Source organism: Pogoniulus pusillus, chromosome 36, assembly GCF_015220805.1.
Source record: "Pogoniulus pusillus isolate bPogPus1 chromosome 36, bPogPus1.pri, whole genome shotgun sequence".
NCBI classification, from domain to species: Eukaryota; Metazoa; Chordata; class Aves; order Piciformes; family Lybiidae; genus Pogoniulus; species Pogoniulus pusillus.
This window is the reverse complement of record NC_087299.1, coordinates 2,168,303-2,187,082: the sequence shown is the minus strand read 5'-3', so window position 1 is coordinate 2,187,082 and position 18,780 is coordinate 2,168,303. Positions and strand designations below refer to the sequence as shown.

At 57.0% G+C, this 18,780-nt stretch overlaps 1 protein-coding gene across 2 annotated transcripts in view; it reads left to right on the top strand.

Moving 5' to 3' along the window:
• FBXO42 (F-box protein 42) overlaps positions 1-13,323 on the top strand; it is a 111,403-nt gene extending 98,080 nt beyond the window's left edge. For both annotated transcript variants that reach the window (XM_064172182.1, XM_064172180.1), the window contains exons 5-10: positions 1,496-1,649; positions 5,371-5,481; positions 7,098-7,194; positions 8,733-8,789; positions 10,349-10,465; positions 11,237-13,323. In XM_064172182.1, coding sequence (XP_064028252.1) covers positions 1,496-1,649; positions 5,371-5,481; positions 7,098-7,194; positions 8,733-8,789; positions 10,349-10,465; positions 11,237-12,328 — 1,628 coding nt within the window. In that variant the 3' untranslated portion in view covers positions 12,329-13,323. The remainder of the gene's footprint in view (positions 1-1,495; positions 1,650-5,370; positions 5,482-7,097; positions 7,195-8,732; positions 8,790-10,348; positions 10,466-11,236) is intronic.
• The last annotated feature ends 5,457 nt before the right edge of the window (positions 13,324-18,780 follow it).

The window sequence follows — 18,780 nt, the reverse complement described above, 5'->3', positions numbered from 1 at the left end:
GCACTGGAAGAGGTTGCATAAAACAGCTGTGGAGGCTTCAAGCCTGAAGTGTTCAAAGCCAGGTTGGATGAGGCCTTGAGGGACCTGGCCTGGTAGGAGGTGTTCCTGCCCATGGCAGAGGATTGGAACTTGATGCTCTTTAAGGCCCCTTCCAACCCCAGCCACCCTAGGATTCTGATTCTGTGTCAGCACCAAGCCCAGGAGCTTGTGTCACCTTGGTCATGCTCGCAGCAGCCCTGCTTGGGAGGTCCATCTGGAACCTTCTGAACCTCAAACCCAGCAAGAAGTCTCTTGGATGACTTTTAGAGGAGCAGCTCATCCTGCAGACTCCAGGAGCAGTTCTTCAGGGTAGGCATAGGCTGGATATTAGGAAGAAGTTCTTCACAGTGAGAGTGATTGGCATTGGAATGGGCTGCCCAGGGAGGTGGTGGAGTCACCATCCCTGGAGGTGTTCAAGAAAAGTCTGGCTGAGGCACTTAGTGCCATGGTCTGGTTGACTGGATAGGGCTGGGGGATAGGTTGGACTGGATGATCTTGGAGGCCTCTTCCAACCTGCTTGATTCTATGATTCTATTCTTCATGCCCACAGCAAAGCTATTTGGGGTTTTAGCCTGCTGCTGCTTAACACTAAATGGGGTTCAGTGGGGAAGCTCCTTCCACTATGAGGACAGGCTGGGAGAGTTGGGGCTGTGCAGCCTGGAGAAGAGAAGGCTGCAGGGAGACCTCAGAGCAACCTTGCAGTGCCTGAAGAGGCTCCAGGAGAGCTGGGGAGGGACTTTGGACAAGGGCTGGGAGTGCCAGGATGAGGCACAATGGCTTTGAGCTGGGAGAGGGGAGACTGAGAGTGGAGATAGGGAAGAAATTGTTGAGTGTGAGGGTGGGGAGAGACTGGCACAGGCTGCCCAGGGAGGCTGTGTCTGCCTCTTGCCTGGAGGTGTCCCAGGCCAGGCTGGATGAGACCTTGAGCAAACTGAGCTAGCAGGAGGTGTCCCTGCCCATGGCAGGGGTGGTTGGAACTGGCTGAGCTTTCAGGTCCCTTTCCAACCCATCCCATTCCATGCATCTGCCACAAAGCCACTCCGGGCGCGTTCCTTTGGGTGTCCTCCTCCCTCCTTCCTCGGGGAGATGTTTCTAGGGATGTGGAGCTAATTACTGCTTTCAGCCAGCACCAAGGCAATCATTTCAAGGGATCCATTGGCAAGGCAGCAATTTCCTGCCACTGAGTGACAGATGTTTTGCCATCCAGGAGCTGTGCTCTCAGGCTCCCACTAATTACCCCGACACAAATTGGCAGCAGTTTCCCTTCCCAGGCTCCCAGCTCTAATTTTGCTCCTTTTCAGCTCTTTTTTGTTTAGTTAATTTTTTTTTTCTTCCCCACCCCCTCCTTCTCTGAAAGGTGGAGTCCCTGAGTTGTCTGCCTGATGGAGAATTCAGCTGCTGTGTTCCAAGTCTGCTTTCCTAACCTTTCCCCTTTCTCTCTCTCTACCTTGCCCAGGTTCCTACCCCTCACCCAAAGCTGGGGCCACGCTGGTGGTCTACAAGGACTTGCTTGTGCTTTTTGGTGGCTGGACAAGGCCAAGCCCTTACCCTCTGCACCAGCCAGAGAGGTTCTTCGATGAGATCCATACCTACTCCCCCTCCAAAAACTGGTAAGAGCACATCTGGATTCCAGGCTTTGATCCTAGAGGGGGAGAAAAAAAAACCTGTGGTGATGATAGAGATGAAGGAATGCTGGAGGAGGCCTCTTTGAGCCCACCTGGGAAGAAGGGCATGGTGGTGGTTTCCACATGGGTTAATCCTGGTGTGTCTGCAATGCTCTTCAACAAAAAGAAGCCCCCCCCCCAAAAAAAAACCAACCCAGGAGCACACTGGAGATGTGGGCATGCTGCTGTCTGGCACCTCCTGGGTGGTTGGTGCCTTCTGTGTGGCTCTTAGCTCCACAGCTGAAGCCCAGCAGGCTCCTGAGTGCTCCCAATCAGCCAGGTGGGAAGCTTGGATGTGACTGCTTTAAAGGTGGAATTGATTTGGCTGCAGGACAGTGAGGTCTGGGAGGAGAGCAGGAGATAAAGCCTCAGCTCCTGGGGCTGTTGCTTTTAGCCATGGCCCAAAGCTCACAGCTCCTGTGGCCCTCCAAGGCAGATGGGAGAAAGCAGCTTTCCAAGCACTGTGTTCACAGAACCCCAGCATGGGGAGGGGTGGAAGGGACCTCTGGAGAGCATCCACTCCACCCCCCCTGCTTAAAACAGGGCACAGACAGCAGCTTGCCCAGGATCATGATGGCCAGGGGGAGCTGGAAGCTCTCCAGAGAAGGAGACTCCACAACCTCTCTGGGCAGCCTGCTCCAGGCCTCCAGCACCCTTAAACTAAAGAAGTTCCTCCTCATGCTTAGATGGAACTTCTCATGTAAGATCCTTTAGCAGATCCTCCTGGAGGCACTACTGAGACAGGAGAGCAGTGAAGAGGTGCCTGGGTACAAGCAGCATGGCTGCACCAAGGGCAAGTCCTGCCTGACAGACCTGGGGGCCTTTATGAACAGGTCACAACATTCATAGATGAGCAGTGAGCAGCTGATGGCATTTACCTGGCCCTGAGCAAGGCCTTGGACACTGTCCCACACCACAGCCTGGTCTCCAGGCTGGTGACAGATGGCTTTGAGGGGTGGAGCATGAGATGGATACAGAACAGGCTTGATGGCTGCACCCAGAGAGTGGCTGCCAATGGCTCCATGGCCAGGGACAAGCAGAGTCCCTCAGGGATCAGTCCTGGCACCAGTCTTGGTCAACATCTCTGTGGGTGCCATGGGCAGAGGCACTGAGTGCAGCCTCAGCAGGTTTGCTGCCCACACCAAGCTGTGTGGTGCTCAGCCAGGCTGGAGGGCAGGATCCATGCAGAGGGAGCTGGGCAGGCTGCAGAGGTGGGCACAAGCCAAGCTCAGGAGGCTCAACAAGAGCAAGGGCAAGGTCCTGCAGCTGGGGTGAGGCAATGCCAAGCACAAATCCAGGCTGGGCAGTGCCAGGCTGGAGAGCAGCCCTGAGGAGAGGGACTTGGGGGTGCTGCTGGAGGAGAAGCTCAGCAGGAGCCAGCAGTGTGCACTTGCAGCCCAGAGAGCCAAGCAGAGCCTGGGCTGCAGCAGCAGCAGTGTGGCCAGCAGGGCCAGGGAGGGGATTCTGCCCCTCTGCTCTGCTCTGCTGAGACCCCACCTGGAGTCCTGCATCCAGCTCTGGAGCCCCTGGGACAAGAGGGCTGTGGAGGTGCTGGAGAGTGTCCAGAGCAGGGCCAGGAGGATGCTCAGAGGCTGCAGCAGCTCTGCTGTGAGCACAGACTGAAAGAGTTGGGGCTGTGCAGGCTGGAGCAGAGGAGGCTCCCAGATGACCTTCTTGTGGCCTGCCAGGATCTGAAGGGGGCTCCAAAAAAGCTGGGGAGGGACTTTTGAGGCTGTGAGGGAGTGGCAGGAGTGGGGGGGATGGAGCAAAGCTGGAGGTGAGGAGAGTGAGGCTGGAGGTGAGGAGGAAGTTGTTGAGCAGGAGAGTGGTGAGAGGCTGGAATGGGTTGCCCAGGGAGGGGGTTGAGGCCCCATGGCTGGAGGTGTTTGAGGCCAGGCTGGCTGAGGCTGTGTGCAGCCTGCTCTAGGGTAGGGTGTCCCTGGGCATGGCAGGGGTTGGCACTGGCTGCTCCTTGTGCTCCCTTCCAGCCCTGACTGATTCTGTGATTCTATGTTCCAGTTTGTGCCCATTCCCCTGTGTCCTGTCACTGGGCACCACTTACACAAGCCTGGTCCCACCCTCCTGGCACCCAGGGCCAGAGGGATGAAGAAGATTCTGCTCCTGCAGCTGCTGGGCTCTTGCTGGGGCACCCAGCAGTGACCCACGACAACGATGGCAGGAATTGTCCTTTTGCCTTTAAACACCTTTGAGCTGCTCCTAGACCCTTGAGCTGCTCCTAGACCCTTGAGCTGCTCCTAGACCCTTGAGGTGCTCTTAGGCCCTTGAGCTGCTCCTAGACCCTTGAGCTGCCCTTAGACCCTTGAGCTGCTCTTAGACCCTTGAGCTGCTCCTAGACCCTTGAGCTGCCCTTAGACCCTTGAGCTGCTCCTAGACCCTTGAGCTGCTCTTAGACCCTTGAGCTGCTCCTAGACCCTTGAGCTGCTCTTAGACCCTCGAGCTGCCCTTAGACCCTTGAGCTGCTCCTAGACCCTTGAGCTGCCCTTAGACCCTTGAGCTGCCCTTAGGCCCAACCCTTCTCCTTGCTGCCTGGGTGTGAGACAGCAGCAGGTTGTGTGTCTGAGGCAGGACTTTTCCTTCTCCTCTGTCATTGAGGCCTTTTCATCTTCAGAAGCATCAATTAGCCCAAGCCCTTTGGGGCAGGGTCATTGGAATGCTGTCATTAATCCAGGTTGGAAACCAGGCAGGGAGAGCTTAATTGAAAGGGGCCAACACTTCCAGCTGCCTTCCACCATCATCATGCCTCCAGAATGCTGGGAGCACCTTGGTGCTTCTAATTAGTTTGCTGAATGATTTGGAGCTTTTCCCTGAGGATTTCCTCTGGAAAAACCTCCTGGAATGGGCTGGGTTGGAAGGGACCTCAAAGCTCAGCCAGTTCCAACCCCCCTGCCATGGGCAGGGACAGCTCCCACTAGCCCAGGGTGCTCAAGACCTCAGCCAACCTGGTCCTGAATACGTCCAGAGAGGGAGCAGCCACAACCTCCCTCATCACAGAATCACCATCACCAAAATCACCACCACTGAATGGTTTAGATTGGAAGGGAGCTCAAGGATCAGCCAGTTCCAACTCCCTGCCATAGGCAGGGACACCTCTCACTAGAAGAGGATGCTCAAAGCCTCATCCAGCCTGGTCCTGAACACCTTCAGGGAGGTTGTGGAGCACAGAAGCACCCAATGTGATCTTTGATCACATTGGGTGCTTCTGTGCTCCACAACCTCCCTGGGAAACCTGTGCCTGTGTCTCACCACCCTCAACCTGTGCCAGTCTCTCCCCTCCCTGGCCTTATGTTCTCGAGGACTTTGCTTCTTGCTGCTGAGCATCTGAAGGGAGATTGGAGCCAGGTAGGGATTGGTCTCTCACTCCTGTTAATGAGTGACAGGATGAGAGGATGTGGCCTCAGGTTGCCCAGGAGGAGGTTTAGGTTGGGCATTAAAAGTAACTTCTTCACTGAAAGGGTTGTCAAAGACTGGCCCAGGCTCCTCAGGGAGGTGGTGGAATCCCCAACCCCTGGAGGTGTTTCAGAGCCCCAGAGCTGAGGTCAGCACCGTGGGATAGGTGGAGGTAGAGAATGGTTGGGTTGGATGACCTGGGAGATGTTTTACAACCCAAACAACCCAACAGTGTGATGATTCCTCCTTCTCCCCCCAGGTGGAACTGCATTGTGACCACCCACGGGCCCCCTCCCATGGCAGGACACTCCTCCTGTGTCATCGAGGACAAGATGATTGTCTTTGGCGGCTCGCTGGGCTCCAGGCAGATGTGAGTCTGGGCTGAGGGGGGCTGAGGGGCTCCTGCAGCAAGGAGGGGCTTGGGGTGGGCTCACAGAGCTTCAGAAGGGCATCTGCAGAGGGGCTTGGGGTGTGCTGAGGGGGCCTGAGGGGCTCCTGCAGCAAGGAGCAGCTTGGGGTGGGCTCACAGAGCTTCAGAAGGGCATCTGCAGAGGGGCTTGGGGTGGGCTGAGGGGGCCTGAGGGGCTCCTGCAGCAAGGAGCAGCTTGGGGTGGGCTCACAGAGCTTCAGAAGGACATCTGCAGAGGGGCTTGGGGTCTCCCTGCTGCCTGCAAAGCTCCAGCTGATAAAAAACTCAATCCTGTCAGAAACCTGCGCCCTGGAAACACAGATTTGGAGTGCCCAGAGGGGCTGCTTGTAGCTGATGCTGCCTGAGTGTCAGCTCTGGCTGCAGTGTCACACCTGCAGTGTCAGCTCTGGCTGCAGTGTCACTCTTGCAGTGTCACTTGCAGTGTCACACCTGCAGTGTCAGCTCTGGTTGCAGTGTCACACTTGCAGTGTCACACCTGCAGTGTCAGCTCTGGCTGCAGTGTCACACCTGCAGTGTCAGCTCTGTCTGCAGTGTCACTCTTGCAGTGTCACACCTGCTGTGTCAGCTCTGGTTGCAGCGTCACTCTTGCAGTGTCACTTGCAGTGTCACACCTGCAGTGTCAGCTCTGGCTGCAGTGTCACACCTGCAGTGTCACTTGCAGTGTCACACCTGCAGTGTCAGCTCTGGTTGCAGTGTCACACCTGCAGTGTCAGCTCTGGTTGCAGTGTCACTCTTGCAGTGTCACACCTGCAGTGTCAGCTCTGTCTGCAGTGTCACACTTGCTGTGTTAGCTCTGGTTGCAATGTCACACCTGCAGTGTCAGCTCTGGTTGCAGTGTCACACTTGCTGTGTCACTTGCAGTGTCACACCTGCAGTGTCAGCTCTGGTTGCAGTGTCACACCTGCAGTGTCCAACTCTGGTTGCAGTGTCACACCTGCAGTGTCAGCTCTGGCTGCAGTGTCACACCTGCAGTGTCAGCTCTGGTTGCAGTATCACACTTGCAGTGTCACACTTGCAGTGTCACACCTGCAGTGTCAGCTCTGGTTGCAGTGTCACACTTGCAGTGTCACACCTGCAGTGTCAGCTCTGGCTGCAGTGTCACACCTGCAGTGTCAGCTCTGGTTGCAGTATCACACTTGCAGTGTCACACTTGCAGTGTCACACCTGCAGTGTCAGCTCTGGTTGCAGTGTCACACTTGCAGTGTCACACCTGCAGTGTCAGCTCTGGTTGCAGTGTCACTCTTGCAGTGTCACACCTGCAGCATCAGCTCTGGCTGCAGTGTCACACCTGCAGTGTCCAACTCTGGTTGCAGTGTCACACCTGCAGTGTCAGCTCTGGCTGCAGTGTCACACTTGCTGTGTCACTGGCAGTGTCACACCTGCAGTGTCAGCTCTGGCTGCAGTGTCACACTTGCTGTGTCACTGGCAGTGTCACACCTGCAGTGTCAGCTCTGGTTGCAGTGTCACACCTGCAGTGTCAGCTCTGGCTGCAGAGCCATCCCCTGCAGCATCAGTGCTGGTTGCAGTGTCCAGCTCCTGTTGCCTCACCCCTGCAGGAGCAATGACGTCTGGGTGCTGGATCTTGAGCAGTGGTCTTGGTCCAAGCCGAGCATCTCTGGCCCCAGCCCTCACCCCCGAGGTGGCCAATCTCAGGTGAGTTCTCTGCTGGCCCAGCCCCACCCGCGGGCAGGGCTCTGTTTGCAGCTCGCAGGCAGCTGCCAGCAGGTTGTCTGCAAGCTGAGAGTTCTCTCTGCAGCCTGTGCCCGTCGGGCCTGTGTTTTCCCCTCTGCCCTGCCAGGGTGCCCTTTTCATCTCCCCACCGCACAGGCAGGCACCAGTGACTCAGATCTCCAGGGAGCCTCTCCTCACAACAAATGGCTGTTGGAAGGCAGCAGTCGTTGCCTGCGGCAGTTGAGATCAATGAGCTGTTATCACAAGTTGGGTTTGACTTGGGGCCCTTTGGATTGCTCCTCCTCTCCCCTGGTTCTCCAGCGACTCCAGGTTGTGCCAGCTGGAAGCAGGGCTCTGGCAGCACCTGGTTTGTTGCCTGCCTGCAGCAGGGAGCTGGTTGGAGTCACTCAGGTGGTGCAGGTGTCCCCAGAGTGCCTTCCCCTCATGGTCCTCAGGAGCATTGTTGATGGTTGCCAGCATTCATCCCAGCTTGGCAGGACACTGCAGAGATCAGATGGGTTCTGCTTGGGTCTTCTTTTCCATCTACTGGAAAAGGAAACTCGGGGACTGACTCAGCCACCACCAGCATCCCCCCCTCTACTCTGCCCTCCCCCCCTACTCTGCCCTCCCCCTCTACTCTGCTCTTATGAGACCCCCACCTGCAGCACTGTGATCAGTTCTGGGGCCCCCAACACAAGAAGGACATGGAACTGTTGGAGCAGGTCCAGAGGAGGCCAAAAGATGATCAGAGGCTGGAGAAGGTCTCCTGTGGGGACAGAGCTGAGAGAGTTGGGGCTGTTCAGCCTGGAGAAGAGAAGGCTCCAGGGAGACCTTAGAGCAGCCTTGCAGTACCTGAAGGGGCTGCAGGAGAGCTGGGGAGGGACTTGTGACAAGGGCTGGGAGTGCCAGGAGGAGGGACAATGGCTGTGAGCTGGGAGAGGGGAGACTGAAAGTGGAGATAGGGAAGAAATTGTTGAGTGTGAGGGTGGGGAGAGACTGGCACAGGTTGCCCAGGGAGGCTGAGGCTGCCCCTGCCTGGAGGTATTCAAGGCCAAGCTGGGTGTGGCCTTGAGCAACTTGAGCTGGTGGAAGGTGTCCCTGCCCATGGCAGGGGGCTGGAACTGGCTGATCTTTGAGGTCCCTTCCAACCCAGCCCATGCAGTGCTTCTCTGAGCTAGCAGACACTGCTGCCTGCACCATCCCTGCACCCTCTCCCCCAGCAGAGGAGGGCTGGCGAGTCCCTGTGCCAGGGCTCAGCTGCAGGCAGGGTAGTTGCTCTCCTCTGCTTTATGAGCCGTTGGGGAGGAGGCAGTGAGGTGAACCCTACCCCCTGCTTTCCCTGGGGCCCAGCTAAACCAGCTCCCCAGCCCAGCTCTGCTCCCCAGCCCGGGGCAGGCAGAGCAGAGCAGCAGCTGCGGAGCCGTAACCAGGCTCTGCCCTGCCTTGGAGGCCTCCCCGAAAGCACCAGGGACAGCTTCACCTCCTAACTGCTCTGAAAGGCTGCTCTTTGTCCCCTCCAGATCGTCATTGACAACGAAACCATTTTAATCCTGGGTGGCTGTGGTGGTCCCAATGCAGTGAGTACCCTGGAGAGGAGCGTGGGCATGAAGTGCTTGTGTCTGGCTGCAGCTGGGAGCTGCAGTGGGGAGAGGGAAGACTGCACCTTGCCAGGGTGGCATTTTATCCTGCAGATCTGGGCACTCCCGTGGTAGATGTGCCTGAGAAGCTGTCTAGCTATTGCTAGAGCTGCTTTAATTAAGGCAAAAGCACCCCAGGGCTCTAGCTGAAGTTAATTGAGCCTCAGAAGAATTAGCCCTGACTTTATACTGGGATAGAAGGTGGAGATGAAGGGAGATGTCCACGGCCACAGAAGGGTGCAGTCGCTCCTGGGCGATCAGATCCTGATCTGGGTCACCAGTCCTGTGTCTGCAGCAGCAAAGCACTGCTCCTGCTGCTGATGGCAGCAAGCCAGGCTCCCAAGCCTCAGACTGGGCTCCTGAGTCTCACACGGGATTCCTAAGTCTCAGACAGGACTCCTAAGTCTCCGACTGGGCTCCTAAATCTCACACAGGACTCCTAAATCTCACACAGGATTCCAAAGTCTCAGACAGGACTCCTAAATCTCATACTGGGCTCCTAAATCTCAGACTGGGCTCCTGAGTCTCACACAGGATTCCTAAGTCTCAGACAGGAGTCCTAAATCTCACACAGGATTCCTAAGTCTCAAGGCAGGAGTCCTAAGTCTCAGACCAGGCTCCTAAATCTCAGACCGGGCTCCTAAATCTCAGACTGGGCTCCTAAGTCTCACACAGGATTCCTAAGTCTCAAGGCAGGAGTCCTAAGTCTCAGACCAGGCTCCTAAATCTCAGACCGGGCTCCTAAATCTCAGACTGGGCTCCTAAATCTCACACAGGACTCCTAAATCTCACACAGGACTCCTAAGTCTCAGACCAGGCTCCTAAATCTCAGACTGGGCTCCTAAATCTCAGACTGGGCTCTTAAATCTCACACAGGACTCCTAAGTCTCACACAGGACTCCTAAATCTCACACAGGACTCCTAAGTCTCAGACAGGACTCCTAAATCTCACACAGGACTCCTAAGTCTCAGACTGGGCTCCTAAATCTCAGACAGGACTCCTAAGTCTCACACAGGACTCCTAAGTCTCAGACTGGGCTCCTAAATCTCAGACAGGACTCCTAAATCTCACACAGGACTCCTAAGTCTCAGACTGGGCTCCTAAATCTCAGACAGGACTCCTAAGTCTCACACGGGATTCCTAAGTCTCAAGACAGGAGTCCTAAGTCTCAAACCAGGCTCCTAAATCTCAGACTGGGCTCCTTAATCTCACACAGGATTCCTGAGTCTCAGACTGAGCTCCTAAGTCTCAGACCAGGCTCCTTAGTGTCAGATTGGGTTCTTAAGTTTCAGATTTGGTTCCTAAATCTCAGACTGGTCTCCTAAACCTCAAATGGGACCCCTAAATCTCAGACTGAGCTCCTCAGTCTCAGACCAGGCTCCTAAGTTTCAGATTGGGTTCCTAAATCTCAAACCAGGCAGATTGGGTTCCTAAATCTCAGATTGGGCTCCTAAGCCTCAGACTGGGCTGCTAAATCTGTCACTGCTTCCCCCCCCAGCTGTTCAAAGACGCTTGGCTGCTGCACATGCAGGCAAACCCCTGGACGTGGCAGCCGCTCAAGGTGGAGAATGAAGACCACGGAGCCCCAGAGCTTTGGTGCCATCCTGCCTGCAGGGTATGGACACTGTGCAGTCTCTGCTCCCTCATTGCTCAGGTGCCCAGGAAGGCCACCAGCATCCTAGCCTGGATCAGGAGTGGTGTGGCCAGCAGGGGCAGGGAAGGGATTGTGCCCCTCTGCTGGGCACTGGTGAGGCCACACCTGGAATCCTGGGTTCAGTTTTGGGCTTCACGCTCCAAGGAGGACATTGAGGAGCTGGAGCAGGTCCAGAGAAGGACAGGGAAGCTGGGGAAGGGTCTGGAGCACAGGGCTGGGGAGGAGCAGCTGAGGGAGCTGAGGTTTAGTGTGGAGAAGAGGAGGCTGAGCAGAAGCCTTCTGTCCCTCTTCAACTCCCTGAAAGGAGGCTGGAGTGGGTTGGGGGTTGGTCTCTTCTCCCCAGTGTCAGAACAAGAGGAAGTGGCCTGAAATAGTACCAGGGAAGGTTTAGGTTGGTCATGAGGAACAATTTCTGTCCTGCAAGAGTGGTCAGGCACTGGCACAGGCTGCCCAGGGAGGTGGTGGAGTGCCCATCCCTGGAGGTGTTCCAGAAACCTGCGGCCGTGGCGCTTTGGGTCATGGTTTGATGGCCGTGGTGGGGTTGGGTTGGTAGCTGGACTGGATGATCCTAGAGGGATTTTCCAACCAAAACAGTTCCACGATTCTGTCAACACCCCTGGATCTTTACTGCCTGCCCAGAACCCTCCATGCCCTCCCATTTCCCCCCCCCGCTGCACCCCAAGGGATGCTCTTACCGTTGCTCACCTCTTCTCTCCCCTTCTCCTCACCCAGGTGGGACAGTGCGTGGTGGTCTTCAGCCAAGCTCCCAGCGGGAGAGCCCCGCTGAGTCCCAGCCTCAACTCCAGGCCCTCTCCCATCAGTGCCACCCCGCCCGCGCTGGTGCCCGAGCCGCGGGAGTACCGCTCGCAGTCTCCGGTGCGCAGCACGGACGAAGCTCCCTGCGTCAACGGCCGCTGGGGCACCCTGCGGCCCCGAGCGCAGCGCCAGACCCCCTCGGGCTCCCGGGAGGGCAGCCTGTCCCCGGCCAGAGGGGACAGTTCCCCTGTGCTCAACGGAGGGAGTTTGTCCCCCGGCGCCGCGGCAGGCTCGTCCCTGGACAGCCCTGTGCAGCCGGTGTCCCCCGGCACCCCCTCCGCGCCCGACGGATACGACCTCAGGGTGGGGCTGGCCCTGGCGCCGCGCCGGGGGTCGCTGCCGGAGCAGAAGGATCTGCGCTTGGCATCCGTCGACCTGAACTGGGACCAGAAACCCACTTCCATCCTCTGCCAGCTGGAGGCCGGGGAGGGCAGGACGCTCGGCGCCGCTGCGAGGAACCCTCCCGAGCAGACCAACGGCATCCACACACCGCCCCACGTCGCCGGCTCCTTGCCGGGGGCCGTCTCCCCCAGCGCGCTCCGCAGGAGCCTGGAGGCTGTCAAAGCTCTTTCCTCCAAAGGCTCCTCGGCTTCGGCGGCCTTGAGCCCTCCCCTGGCCTCATCGCCGGGCTCCCCGGGCAGCGAGCCGGGCTCGGCGGCGCGGCCGGGCTCTACCCAAGGCGACGGCCACTCCTTACCTCCCATCGCCCGCCGCTTGGGCCACCACCCTCCGCAGTCCCTCAACGTGGGGAAGCCTTTGTACCAGAGCATGAACTGCAAGCCCATGCAGATGTACGTGCTGGACATTAAGGACACCAAGGAGAAAGGACGAGTCAAATGGAAAGTGTTCAGCAGCAGCTCGGTGGTGGGGCCGCCCGAGACCAGCTTGCACACGGTGGTGCAAGGCAGAGGGGAGCTGATCGTTTTCGGTGGCCTCATGGACAAGAAACAGAACGTCAAATACTACCCCAAAACCAATGCCTTGTACTTTGTGCGAGCCAAGAGATAATGCGGCCTGGGCCCCGCCGCCAGCGCCTCCTCCCTGCCCTCCCTCCCTTCCCTCCTTCCTTCCCTGCCCTCCTTCCTTCCCTTCCTGCCTTCCCTCCCTGCCCTCCTGCCCTCCTTCCCTCCCTTCCCTCCCCTCCTTCCCTCCCTTCTCTCCTTCCTTCCCCACCCTCCTTCCCTCTCTTCCCTCCCCTCCTTCCCTTCCCGCCTTCCCTCCCTGCCCTCATTCCTTCCCTGCCCTCCTGCCCTCCTTCCCTCCTTTCCCTCCTTCCTTCCCTTCCCTCCTTCCCTCTTGCCCTCCTTCCCTCCTTCCTTCCCCACCCTCCTTCCCTCTCTTCCCTCCTTCCCTCCCTGCCCTTATTCCTTCTTGCCTTCTTTCCTTCCCTGCCCTCCTTCCCTCTTGCCCTCCTTGCTTCCCTGCCTCCTTCTTCTCTCTTCCGTCCTTCCCTCCCTGCTTTCCTTCCCTCTCTTCCCTCACTGCCTCTCTTCCCTCCTTCTCTCTCTTCCCTCCTCTCTCTTCCCTTCTGCTCTCCCTTCCCTCCTTCCCTCCCTTCCTCTTTTTCTTCCTCTTTCTCTTCCCCTCTTCTTCTTCCCCTCCTTCCCCTCCCCCTTCCCTCCCTTTCTTCCTGTTCCACTCCCTTCACTCCTCCCTCCCTCTTTCCCTCCTTCCCTCCTTTCCCTTTTTCCTCCCATTCCATCTTCCTTCCCTCCCTCCCTCCCTCCCTCCCTCCCTCTTTTCCTCCCTCTGTTCCTCCTCCCTTCCTCTTCTCCTCTCTCCATTCCCCTCTCCCTCCTTCACTTCCTCTTCCCCTCCTCCCTCATTCCTCCCCTCCTCTTTCCCTCTCTCCCTTCCTCATTCCCTCCCTCCCTTCCTTTTCCCCTCCTTTCCCTCCTGCCCTGCTCCCTTCCCTCTCTTCCCCAGCCCTTGCTCCATCACTCAGACTTTCCAACTGTGAATTTAGGGAGCGAGAACCCAATAAAATCCACCCAAAACCTCCAGTGCTGCCCCAGTAAGATCCCAGTTCAGCGGAGGGAAAGGACCTGCGCCGCTGCCGTCCACGCCACGGATTCGGGATGAGCAGGGAGGGAATTCCCAATTCCTCCACCTTGGGAGCTCCTCGAGGTCAGTTTTGCTCTTCCAGGGGTTTGAGAGGCTTCGCATCGCTCCGAATCTCCCTGCAGGAGGTCAAACTGGGTGGATCCCAACAAGCCCAATCCCCGCAGGCAGGAGGCTGGAGCCAGGCTTCCGTGCTTGATTCCCTAAGGAAAGCCGACGGCGGTCCCGTCCCGGGAGCTCTCCAGCCTGCAGGTCTTTGCTCCTCCCGAACACGATGCCTTTGTTTTTTAGCCTCTCGCCCCTCTGGGCCTGCTGCTGTCGTTCCTGTCCTCCATCCGGGGCCAGAAGGAAGACGAAAGGATGGGGTTGGAAGTTGTGTCAAAATGCCAAACCTGTGAAGAATGAGCTGGGAATTAGCATCCTCCCCTCCCTGCCCCGTGCTGGAGCAGGCTTTGGGATCAGCTCTGATCCCTCCTGGTCGGCACAAGACCCTCTCCGTTGCCTGCACAGATCCCCTTGGGCTGCCAATTCCCTTCCAGGCTGGGAGGGTTTGTTTCGCCCAACAGCCCAAACGCCTTCGGGGCTGAGCCAGCACCTCCCAGCCTGGCCCCAGGGGCTAACATTTTGCCTTCGTTCCCAGCCAAAAAGCTGAATTTCGGTAAATTGGAGGGCGTGAGCAGCCAGCACAGCTCAGCTTTGCACCTGCCTCCTCCCACGGAGACCCACCCAGACTACAATCCCGAGGGAACCTCTTGCATCCCTCTGGGACCAACCCCTCCCCCATCCTTCCCGTTCCTCTCGGGATCCTGAGGGCTTGAGGGTAAAAACAAATGGGTGGATTCTGGCCAGGTTTTGATCACCCGAACGGGAGGGAGCCCTCCCCAAACCGGCAGTGCCATGAAGTGGGCTCTGGGTTGTGGGTTTGTTTTCCCCCTTTCCGCCCCAGCCCATCCCCACTGAGCTGCTCTCTTGCCGGTCGGAGCCTTAAATCGCATCCCAGCCGCCTGGGGATGGGGAGGCTTTGGCTCCATCCGCGGCATTCCCACCCCTGTAAATAACATCCCTCCTTAAATCCCAGCCTTTCCCCCCTCCCAGGCGGATTCGGTTTGGCTGAAGGAAAGGCGAAACACATTGGTTTTTTTTTTACACCCCCCCTCCCCCTTCCAAAACCAAAACAAAGCCTCAGGAGCACCCAGGGTGAGCCATGAAATTTCTTCTCCGCTTGAAGCTTCGCCGTGGGGAAGGCAGTCAGGGGCTTTGAAATTGAGTCCCCTTTGCATGTCTCTTTGTCACCCACCCCACCCCCAAAAAGAGTCCAGAGGGGTGGATGGTGGCTCAGGGGAGGGGTGACCTCCTCTGCCTTGCGTGGAGCAATCCTGGAGGGGTGGTTTGCCCGACGTGGATGTGGTCTCCCTTCTCAGACGGCCCCAAAATCCATCTAGGTGCTCCCCAAACCTCCCTGATCCGTCCCCAGACCTCCCTGATCTGTCCCCAAATCACCCAAACAGCTCCCAGAATCTCCCTGCTTGGTCCCCAAATTGCTCCAACCAGCCCTAAAATCTTAATTGGTCTCCAAATCTCAATCAGCCCCAAAATGGTCCTCAAATCACCCCAACCAGCCCCAAAATCTCCCTAACTGGTCCCCAAATCTCAATCAGCCCCAAAATGGTCCTCAAATCACCCCAGCCACCCCCAGAATCACCTTAATAGGTCCCCAAATCTCAATCAGCCCCAAAATGGTCCTCAAATCACCCCAACCAGCCCCAAAATCACCTTAATAGGTCCCCAAATCTCAATCAGCCCCAAAATGGTCCTCAAATCACCCCAGCCACCCCCAAAATCTCCCTAACTGGTCCCCAAATCTCAATCAGCCCCAAAATGGTCCTCAAATCACCCCAACCAGCCCCAAAATCACCTTAATAGGTCCCCAAATCTCAATCAGTCTCTAATTGGTCCCCAAATCAACCCAACCAGCCCCAAAATCTCTTCAATAGGTCCCCAAATCTCAATCAGCCCCAAAATGGTCCTCAAATCACCCCAGCCACCCCCAAAATCTCCCTAACTGGTCCCCAGATCACCCAAACCAGCCCCAGAATCTCCCTGCTTAGTCCCCAAATCACCACAATCAGCCCCAAAATCTCTTTAATTGGTTCCCAGATCTCAACAGGACACAAAATGGTCTTTGAATCACCTCAACCAGCCTCAAAATCTCCCTAAATGGTTCTCAAATCACCCACAGCGGCCCCAAAATCTCCTTCATTGGTCCCCACATCTCAATCAAGTCCCTGATTGGTCCCCAAATCACCCAATCAGCCCCAAAATCTCCTTAATTGATCCCCCAAATACCAATCAGTCCCAAAATGGTCCTCAAGTCAACCCAATCAGCCCCAAAATCACCTGAATTGGTCCCCAAATCTCAACCAGCCCCAAGATGGTCCTCAAATCAGCCCAACCAGCCCCAAAATCTCCTCAGTAGGTCCTCAAATCTCATTCAGTCCCTAATTGGTCCCCAAATCACCCAAACCAGCCTCAAAATCACCTTAATAGGTCCCCAAATCTCAATCAGTCTCTAATTGGTCCCCAAATCACCCAAACCAGCCCCAAAATCACCTTAATAGGTCCCCAAATCTCATTCAGTCCCTAATTGGTCCCCAAATCAACCCAACCAGCCCCAAAATCACCTCAATAGGTCCCCAAATCTCAATCAGTCCCTAATTGGTCCCCAAATCAACCCAACCAGCCCCAAAATCACCTCAATAGGTCCCCAAATCTCAATCAGTCTCTAATTGGTCCCCAAATCACCCAAACCAGCCCCAAAATCACCTTAATAGGTCCCCAAATCTCATTCAGTCCCTAATTGGTCCCCAAATCACCCAAACCAGCCTCAAAATCACCTTAATAGGTCCCCAAATCTCAATCAGTCTCTAATTGGTCCCCAAATCACCCAAACCAGCCCCAAATCTCCTCAATAGGTCCCCAAATCTCAACCAGTCTCTCATCAGTCCCCAAATCACCCAAACCAGCCCCAAAATCTCCCTGCCTGGTTCTCGAATCACCCAAACCAGCCCCAAAATCTCCCTGCCTGGTTCTCAAATCACCCAAACCAGCCCCAAAATCTCCCTGCCTGGTTCTCAAATCACCCAAACCAGCTCCCCAAATCCCCCTTTAATCAATCCCAAAATCCCACCCCCACCCTTCCAACTCACCCCGAAGCCACCCAGGGCCACCCCTCCTCATCCTCCTCCTTCCTCCACAGGGGCACATCCAATGAATTCACCCCAAATTTTAACCCTTCCCAGCGGTGCTGTGAGCGAGGTGACCTTCCCCCTCCCCTCCCCCCCCACCCCAGTCCCCTCTCCCTGCCACTCAGGGGTGTCCTCCCCCCTTCCCCCTCCCCCCAGAGTCATCATCCCAGGCTCAGCTGAGCTATTTTTGGTGATATTTAAAACCTTCTGTACATTATTATTATTTGGGGGGGGGGGGGGAGGGGAGTTAATGGTTGTGTTCCCCTCCCCCCTCTCCCCCCCCCTCACCTCCCGGTGACTTTTTAGCAGTTTAACAAATAAAAAGGAAAATAAATTGGTGCTTGGTCCTTTGGGGGAGGGAGGAGAAGGTGGAAGGAAGCCCCCCCCCCTAAAAAAAAGAAGTTTGGAGGGGGTGGAGAGGGGGAAAGGGAAGATTTGAGGTCTTAAAGGGGTTTTAAAAGGGCAAAGGTTCTGCTGGGGGGGGGGGGGAGTAAAGGAATAAGGAGAGGTGGGAAAAGGGGGGGCACGAAGTTGGGGAGTGGGTAGATTGAGGGGGGGGATGAAAATTTGGGACCCCCAAAGCCAAAGGAGGGCTGGAAGGAGAGGATGGAGATACCCCTCCCCCCCCCCCCCAAAGCCTGCCAGCACTGGGGATTGGGGGACCCCAAAGGATGTCAGTGCTTGAAATTGAGGAGGGATACCCCCAAATCCTAACAGGGATGGGAATTGGGGACCACAAAGGCTGCTGGTGCTTGAAATTGGGGATGGAGACCCCCAAATCCTAACAGAGAAGGAAATGGGGGGTGGGCTCAAAGGCTGCCAGTGCTTGAAAGTGGGGATGGAGACCCCCAAATCCTAACAGGGATGGGAATTTGGGATCCTGAAGGCTGCCAGTGCTTGAAATTGGGGAGGGAGACCCCCAAATCCTAACAGGGATGGGGATTGGGGACCCCAAAGGCTGCCAGTGCTTGAAATTTGGGATGGAGACCCCCAAATCCTGCCAGCACTGAGGATTGGGGGCCCCAAAGGATGTCAGTGCTTGAAACTGGGGATGGAGACCCCCAAATCCTAACAGGGATGGGAATTGGGGACCCTGAAGGCTGCCAGTGCTTGAAATTGGGGATGGAGACCCCCAAATCCTAACAGGGATGGGGATTGGGGACCCCAAAGGCTGCCAGTGCTTGAAATTGGGGATGGAGACCCCCAAATCCTAACAGGGATGGTGATTGGGGACCGCAAAGGCTGCCAGTGCTTGAAATTGGGGATGGAGACCCCCAAATCCTAACAGGGATGGTGATTGGGGACCCCAAAGGCTGCCAGTGCTTGACACTGGGGATGAGGAGCCCAAATCCTGCCGGGGCTGTGTCAGTGATGAGGGATGGGGAACTGGGACCCCCAAATAAGCTGCCAGTGCTAGAAACGAGGGACCCCAGGGGCGGGGTGGGGGTGGGTGGGTTGGAAACTGAGTATGGAGACACCAAAATCCTGCCAGGTCTGGAAATGGGGGACTGCAAAACCGGGGGGGGGGGGGGTGCAGTAAAATGGGGATGGAGAGCCCCAAACTCTGCCGGTGCTAGAAATGAGAGACCCCAAAGCTTGGGGAGGGACAGGAATTGGGGATGGAGACCCCCAAAGGCTGCCAGCGATGGGAATAGGAGACCTCGAAGCGGGGGGGGGGCTGGAATTTGGGGATGGAGACCCCCAAAGGCTGCCAGCGATGGAATAGGAGACCTCGAAGCGGGGGGGGGGGCGGGAATTTGGGGATGGAGACCCCCAAAGGCTGCCAGCGATGGAAATAGGAGACCTAAAAGCGGGGGGGGGGGGGGCTGGAAATTGGGGATGGAGACCCCCAAAGGCTGCCAGCGATGGAATAGGAGACCTCGAAGCGGGGGGGAGGGCTGGGGGAGGGCTGGAAATTGGGGATGGAGACCCCCAAAGGCTGCCAGCGATGGAAATAGGAGACCTCGAAGTGGGGGGGGGGGGGCTGGAATTTGGGGATGGAGACCCCCAAAGGCTGCCAGCGATGGAATAGGAGACCTCGAAGCAGGGGGGGGGGCTGGAAATAGGGGATGGAGACCCCCAAAGGCTGCCAGCGATGGAATAGGAGACCTCGAAGCGGGGGGGGGGGGGCTGGGGGAGGGCTGGAAATTGGGG